The sequence below is a fragment of the Colletes latitarsis genome, chromosome 8 (assembly GCF_051014445.1).
Source record: "Colletes latitarsis isolate SP2378_abdomen chromosome 8, iyColLati1, whole genome shotgun sequence".
Lineage (NCBI taxonomy): Eukaryota > Metazoa > Arthropoda > Insecta > Hymenoptera > Colletidae > Colletes > Colletes latitarsis.
In genome coordinates this window covers 24,199,594-24,207,704 of record NC_135141.1, presented here as the reverse complement: position 1 = coordinate 24,207,704, position 8,111 = coordinate 24,199,594, and the positions used below count along the sequence as shown (strand labels likewise).

Sequence of the window (8,111 nt, the reverse complement as noted above, 5' to 3'; positions counted from 1 at the left end):
AATTCATCAAAAAACAATCTGCTGTTGAAAACTCGTCCAGAAAAATACTCGGAATGGATCATCCGATGGTAAGAAATTCAGAGCTTACGTACCATCGCCATACATCTACGTCTTTTAATTTTTTTCATGGCAGCAACCGTGAATGGCAAAACGATATGATAAATAACCATCGATCGAAAAAATATTTAAAACAAAGCAAAGCAAATAACATACCACTGTGAAAATAAATTAATCATACGACTTGAAAAACATTCGCATCAGTAAGTCTTTTAATTTATTAATTTCTACATTGAACGCGTAAATATAGCCAGGAAACAGAAATATGGTGGATATATGTATTTTTATTCAAGTTAATAGGTTTACTTTGATCTTACTTTCGCACCACTTTCTTGCTCGTAAATACAGCAAAAGAAACCGCTGCACATAAATAAATAGTTGTACATAAATAAATAATTTCCAAAGAATTAACAGTATATTTATTAAAAGTTTCATAATTCTTTATTTCTTGTCTTTCTTATTTGTCAGTAAGATCACAAATTAAAATTAACATCACATATAGGCGGTAAAGGGTTCAAGAAAAAAATCACAAACGTCTCGCAAGAATAAATTTCTACAAAGTACTACATACACCCTACATTAGTAGGTCGAAGTTAATACAATTTTCCGACTACAAAAAAATATGAGGAAACTAGTGAAGAGTTGAAGCGAGCCATGAAACGAGTGCAAACTCATTAACGAAACCGCTTTTCTTACGTAAGAGGAAAGACAAATTGCAGAAATTGATCAAAGTATATTAAAAATTTACACTATTAGTAGCTTAATTTCGTAACACAACTTTTGTTTCTTGTTCAACTTTCCGCCATGTTTCTCTATAAGCAAGCAATACCTAATGGTAATATCGTATATAAAAAAAAATTAAATATTCTACGCGTTATGCTTCTAATGTCTTTTTGTTATTTCTAATTTTTTAACGAAGTACAAAATATACGTAACAGCGTCTTATATACTCTGTTTTCTACGTAATCAATAATGACACGAACATCACACATACGTCATATTTTTTTTTTTTTGTTTTTATCTTTATCTCCAAAGTGATCAGGGAGATCATTTTGTTCAACGACACAATCCGCGAAACCTCGCCAAGCGATCAGTGTTCCACGTACATACAAATTCTCAAAGTATCCCTGTTATTATAAAGAAGATATACCGCATGCACATCTGTTGACTTGTATGACTTGTATGAAAACTTATTCTGACAAATTTAGTATCTATCGCTGATCAGTCTTATAAATTCATACATATAAATTTCAGCGCGCGTGTGTGTATATATACATATATATATATGTATATATTACACGTCCTCCCGGAAGAACTGATACATATTTTCTTCGGACGAAATGATTTCAATGTTTAAACAAAATATTCTATTAAAGTCGTCAACTATGTTAATTCGCGAACAGCAAACATAATTGTTTTGTCCTAGAAAACTGTTGCTAATACAGGAGAAGTTACGTACGTGATTGTTTAATATGTTGCGCGAATTAGATATATGTTATTTATTAATCACTTTTGTTTTTATTAATATCACAACATCATTACCAATCGATACCTAAATTATCGTGATTAGACGAGGCGTCAGAACGAGGAAATTTGATTAAGATAAGTGTATCGATAGATAATCGACATCCTCGGGTGAAAAAGCGCAACGTGAACCAGAATGATTGAAACAAATTGTATGAATATGTATCAAACGGGTGTCAGTTTAGGTATCAGATGGCGATTTTCAAACTAAAAATTATAGCGTATCTAACTAGATACCTAGACTATTATGACTAACCGGTGTCGTTAGGCGTTATCACGGAGAATCTATAACGAATCATCGCTTCGTCAAATGAAGATACGTTTTCTCTTATAACGTGAGAATGTATCTGTACGCGACCCCGGAAATTTATTATCATGTTTATTACACTCCCAATAAGTTCCATAAACAAGTTGCAAAATGTAGGTTTAAAATAGCATTATAACAATCTATCCGATTACTTTATCTTTCGTATATTTATCTAAAATGCATTACTACTGGTTGGATACGTTTGCATTTTAGATTTTCGCGCAACAATCCGAAACAATGTTCCTTGTGTGGATATACTATGACATCGGTACCTTGTTAATTTTACGATTAAAGGAGCACGCAAAGTTCAAGAATCGCGTATAGAAACTTTTCGCCTTTAACAATAGTGAAATTTATGTTTTGTCTTACTATCACAATAGTCGAACTTTGTCTTCAAACCGATCGCAATATTAGCGGCTAAAAACACAGCCAAATCGCACGATCTATCTCGAGCCATCGCAGATTGGACTAAACGTAGCGTTATTAATTCTGCATTTTCACAACGAGACGCGTTTCCAACTTTTTCTTTGCAATCGCTTTTTAATATTATGGTCTAGAGATATATCGATATTTTAAAAATTTAGCATATCGAATTTTATATCGCTCTTCCTCTATCTCTCTTTTCTCCGTTTCTCTTCCTTTTGTCTTTGACAACTGCAAAATATGCACACATCGAAAAAATCGATCTGCTATTCTGCGTGGAAAATATAGGCTCTAAGAGATGATCACCTTCTTGAGCCTATGAAATTATTGGAGGAGCTTGGAATAACTGTATCTACCAAGAAAATCGAATGACACAGAAACAAATAAATCGTTCATTGTGTCTGCTGGTAAGATCTGTACAATTTCTTTTTTTCCAAGGTAAAATCTCTACTGATCATGATGGTACCTCCTCGCGTAAGATTTCTGCAAAAGAAAAAAACGTGTAAAAATTAAAAACTCGCATTAAAAATTATTTGTTCTTGTTTCGTTTGTTATCAATTTTTGCTACTTACTTTAAAAATTGAGGTAAGAGAATGTGCCACGACGTATGATCCTGCTTCAACGTCAAGTAAAGTTCGAAGGTTGATACTGCATTTGGGTCGCATTGTATTTTTGACAATTTGCGACACACACTGTCGGTTTCAAAACTGATAAACAAGGTGCAACCTCTGTAACGATCAAAACGCGTACAAATTATATTTCGAACATTTGAAAATAAAAGTAAAATCAAAATGTCATGATAATTAGAAATAACTTACCGAAGACCACAAGGTTCATTTTCAGCCATGCTGAGAACATTTTTGGCTATTCTAGGTAGAAGATCGGCAGGTAGCAAAACTTCCCCGCAAGCCAGCTGAGCGTGCTTGGCCCTCCTTAGTTCGACTTCCAGACGTTTCGCCAGAGCTTGGCAAGCTCCGTCCACTAATTCGTCAGTCACAGTTCCAGCTACAATCGAGTAATAACTAGACGATTAGAAACGTCCGTCTTTGCTAATCTTTTCCTACGCGCTTCACGCTATTCTCCACGATACGTCATTATGACCGGTAAGTAAGCTCGCGTTCGTAAGATCTACGAATACGTATCCTATAGAGAACATATCTTCATCATCAGAACGTATCCCACAGTGTATTTATGTACACGCATATACAGCTCGACAACACGATGACGATAACGACGCCGCTATACCGGCGACCAAGCTACTATTATTCACAGACCCAAGGCTTTCTAACCATTATTCGAAAACGTACTAATATAACGATACGACCATTTTTTTACTCTTTTAATAAATACCATGTCACACGTATAAAAACAAATTACTGGACAAATACATATAAAAACATTAAAATAGGAAAATAGAGGAAATAAATAAAATCGAACGTTATCAAAACTGAAAAAAGCAATTACATTTTTTTAAACAATGTCGTCAGGAGTAAACGGAATCTATTTCTCTGTGAAAAATCAGCTGACGCAAAATCAGCTGAAACGAACAACTCCAACACTAGTTCCCGATATTCGACGATCGATTGTCTCTATGTACGCAAATGCGTGGAAAAATGCCGGTAATGTTATAAGCGAAAAAACGGACAAAAGATAGAAAATAATGCAACATTTACCTCTTGTGTTGCTGAAATTCACATTCACGGGACATGGTAAAACCTCCATGTTCCAAAGGCAGATACTACGAACGTCAGAACAATCTTTTCGGATTACAACACGGAGGATATTGTTTCTTTGACGTTACGAACGTGTTTAATGCTTTAATTGTCCCCGATAACAATTTTCCGGTACTCTTTGTAAAACGAGTAATATCACTTTTTCCAAATATCTGAATTCAAACGGTGCTATTTCCTAAACTTTCACTTGAACTAACACTATACAATAAAAGACAAACAGCTTCACATATCTCATTCGAACAACTGATTCGCCGGCATCGATGACGCGACTTTTATACCAACATCCCCCTCTCTGTCAATTTTTCCCTTGCATCGCCCTCCGCAAGCCGCCTAGCAACACAGACTACGTGATGTTTCTCACTGCATCCACTTCGGGTGTTTCCGTTTCTTGTCGTTCGGTTATCTTCGGCCCTTAATACCGTTTTCCTTCGCCATCATCTACCGAACGATCAACGAAACGACCAAGACAGTCCTATCTCGGCTTAATCGTGGCCTACCGGTGTTTTCGATGTTTATTTGCCCTTTCTCTACATCATGGCTTTTCCATGTTCGTACCAATTTTTGAAGCCGTCTAATTGTAATTGGCTTCTCAAATGATCATGAGTCATTTATTTTATTGTATACTTCTTGTAATACAGTCATCTTTCTTTACATTTTCAATCCTACTGCACGATATCCATATTATTCCAGCCACGATACATACTTGAAACGTTTCGTGAACTCGTTCTTTTTCATCTACGTTCTCACAAAATCAATTACTTATTTTCTCATAAATAACAGCAGTAACTTTGGCAATTCTTAATCGACGACGTATGGTTTCTTTGTCTCTTACCCTTACTCTCACTCCCCCCGTCCCTGCCCCACTCACAACCTCCTGCCTTCTCCACCATGTCTTTATTTGTTACTCTCTTTGCCCAGTGACTTGTTCCTTACTCTTTTTGCCTTATTTTATACTTCATTCGGTTTCTCGGCTGAAGCTGGACTTGAGAATTACCGGTACTATCTCCCATTTATAGTACCTACTACTCAGTGGATTTATTTTTAAAAAAATTTAATATGACAAAATTACAATTTTTTATTTCGTCAGTATTATTGTACAGTTTCTCGTTCGAACAAGGTGGAAATAATGTTCAGAAACGATAGGCAATACTAATTAATTTGGTAAATAAACGAAAGTTAAAAGTGTACGACGAAAACGTTGATCAACGAAATTCTAGATTCTTCGAAACACACGATCTAGTAATATAAAGTGTGCGGAACTATAGTTATAAGCGTAATTTAAAACAGTTAATATATAAGAGTATTTATAATATTATATGTTGATGGATTAACAATTGATCCTTTGTTATCACAAATTTATAATTTTATGCTTGAGTGTATACGCGTATCAGAAAAACAAACGAATTTTTACGTACGTTGTCGACGTGTAATCTATGTTTCTAATCTCTGAAGTATGTATAATTTTAAAAATAAAATAATTCAGTAACATACACAATGAAGACAATTGAGCTATTACTAGAGCGATGACTTCACATTGAAATACGTGGACACAAAGAACGACCAAACAGTAAAACCACTTGTCCTATAAATAAATAAATCTTTTAATTCAATTTTCTTTGGAAAGAAATGGCTGAAAAACGTGATGCAATTGTAGCATTGAAAATATGTAAGAATCACAAGCATTCGATACCATGTTAATTATTGTTTAAATATTATATATTATACTAAAAAATAAGTAATTGATAATAAAGTTTCAGTTTAGCATTTTTACTCCTTCCTAGAGAAAATTCGGACTATGCCTTTGGTTAAAACGATTTTCGTGTATATACGAAAACAAACTGTAGAGAAACGAAGGGTACACAAAAGAAGGAGCAAAGCAATTTAATGAGCAAATGGAAAATGAGATTTACACGACCAAGTACCAGAATAACAACGAAAGAGGAAAGGAGTAAGGAAGGAAGAATGAAAGGAGGGAGTATCAACCACGTAATCACATAAGAGAACAGAGGGACGATAGTAAATTGACGAAAACGGCGACTATATTTAGTTACGTTTTGCGACAAGAAAAGGATAAAGAGCAGAATGCAGCGAAGACGCAATAGGAAAATCAAAGGATGGTGTTTCTCGTAAACATCGGTAGATAATTGTTACTTTATTTTAAAAGGGATTGCAGAATTAGATATCGCGCCCGTCATATTATTAATTACATGTCTCAACTACCCTCACAATATAATTGAACCGTTGGTAAGAATTAGAGCAATATCGAATTGTTAGTTTATGCGTAAACGACCATTGGCTTATCTCTGATTACAATTTACAACTACATTGAGATTACTTAATAATAACTCAAAATGAATATACAACAAGGATGATACAATGATAATAAATATTTCATAAGCAGAATGTTGGCAATTGTCATGTATTTGTTTACACAAATTTTGCTCATATTCCGATTACTTCGTCTTTAATTGGTAATCCATGTGCTTCTTACTCTGCTGAGTTTATCAAATGAAAAATCCACGTAGTTATTCATAACAATTTTGTTTTTATATTAAATTATATTCGTGTTAATTATTCGAAAAGTTCAGAGTTTTCTATCGCTATGATGATGCAATAACAACGGATATTGATTTGGCTTTTCTTACGTCAGAATCGTCGGAACAATATTGTTTTCACCTATTGCATCATTTTTATAACTCTACGCGTAAGCAGCTCATAATGTTAGAATAAGTAAGCGCATATATGTATACGTATATGTGTTAAACGTTTAATGTTCCCGCCTAGTAGCGAACGGGTCGATCGTTAACGTGTAGCACCACGGCCATTGTGTAAAAAGAATCCACGACGCTCGGTTAGTGCACATCAAGGATAGAACGTGTCCATTTAGTTTTCCAAGTTTTGCTTTTGTGATATTAAACTGTGCCAATATAATTATTAACCCGAAAGTTTTAACAGGTTATGGATCCAGAAAAGGAGAAACCAATACTAACACTATCTACAGGCTCTCATTTTAATGAACCCGACACTGTTACAATAGATTTTATTTGTGACTGAACAGTAGCCTGTTATAACTTTAAGATAGAACAGTTTCTTTACTCTTAATAAAAGTGTGATACGAGAGATATGTGAAAGATTTCATCCTTTCACACATTTGCGTACAACATAGTACTGTCAATTTTATAACAAACCCTAGCCTGATCTAATATAACAAATCAAATGTGTAATATATGATCAATAAAACATTTCGCTGTTGTTGTAATTTATAGCTGCTCTGATCGAAACCAAAGTAGGTTAAATTGGCGCGTTCGAGTGGAGTGAATTAGATATAGATAGTACTATAGTAGTGTAAGAGGGAGCCACTTCGAACGATATGATCTAGCACCCAGAGATGCCAGACGGAGCACCGGGGACACTTCATTTTACTTTCTCACACTATGCCAGATTACGCATACGTGAGCTCGTAGAGTTTCGGAAAGTCGACAAAGGCAAACTGACGCATGTCCTCTTTCTCGATTCTCCGAAATTACTCGAAGTAATATCGGACCGCCTCGTGGGAGTCGAGAGCCGCCCAAGTTTGCATAGAATAGTTCGGTACCTTCAACGCTAGATGGCGCTTATTTTTCGACCTCAAACCCTCTGGTGCTAAAACGCCCAAGTTTGTCGTGGAATAGTTCGTATCGTCTACGGTAGATGGATTTCTCGACAAGCTTGGGCTTTTTAGCACCAGAGGGCCAGAGGTCGGTAAATAAGCGCCATCTATCGTTGAAAATAACGAACTATTCCACGCAAATTGGGCTGCTCTCAACTCCCACGCAGAGATGCCAGAAAGGCACCGAAGGTACTCTCTCACATTATGTCAGATCACGCGTACGTGAGCTCGTGGAGTTCCGGAAACCCGACAAAGACAAAATTCTCGCTTTTAAACAACTAATATCCGACTTCCCGTCAACAGGTCTCCACTGGCCTCTGCTGACCGCTGCTGACCACTCTTGGAATTTCTGACAACGTATAACGATTACGACTGGCTACTATTAGTCTCTCCCAGCCTCTGCTGACCGCTGCAGACC

The 8,111-nt window shown here is 35.7% G+C and overlaps 1 protein-coding gene and 1 long non-coding RNA gene across 2 annotated transcripts; one reads left to right on the top strand and one right to left on the bottom strand.

Annotated features, from left to right (window-relative positions):
- Window positions 1-464: 464 nt before the first annotated feature.
- Window positions 465-4,126, bottom strand: LOC143344385 (protein charybde). Its single transcript, XM_076770409.1, has 4 exons — window positions 3,985-4,126; window positions 3,130-3,316; window positions 2,884-3,039; window positions 465-2,794 (listed from the first exon to the last, which is right to left on the bottom strand). The coding sequence occupies exons 1-4, from the start codon at window positions 4,031-4,033 to the stop codon at window positions 2,704-2,706; spliced, it is 483 nt and encodes a 160-aa protein (XP_076626524.1). The 5' UTR covers window positions 4,034-4,126; the 3' UTR covers window positions 465-2,703.
- On the top strand, window positions 2,589-7,303 carry LOC143344388 (uncharacterized). The gene is made up of 2 exons (XR_013080100.1): window positions 2,589-2,718; window positions 3,185-7,303. It is a non-coding gene; the product is annotated as an uncharacterized LOC143344388 (long non-coding RNA).
- Window positions 7,304-8,111: the final 808 nt, after the last annotated feature.

Bases quoted from the DNA above. Each gene is read 5' to 3' on its own strand.
- LOC143344385 (XM_076770409.1), bottom strand. From the start codon at position 4,033: ATGGAGGTTTTACCATGTCCCGTGAATGTGAATTTCAGCAACACAAGA. The intron at 3,317-3,984 runs GTAAATGTTGCA...ACTCGATTGTAG, and splicing joins GAATTTCAGCAACACAAGAG to CTGGAACTGTGACTGACGAA. The intron at 2,795-2,883 runs GTAAGTAGCAAA...TTTCTTTTGCAG, and splicing joins CTCTTACCTCAATTTTTAAA to AAATCTTACGCGAGGAGGTA.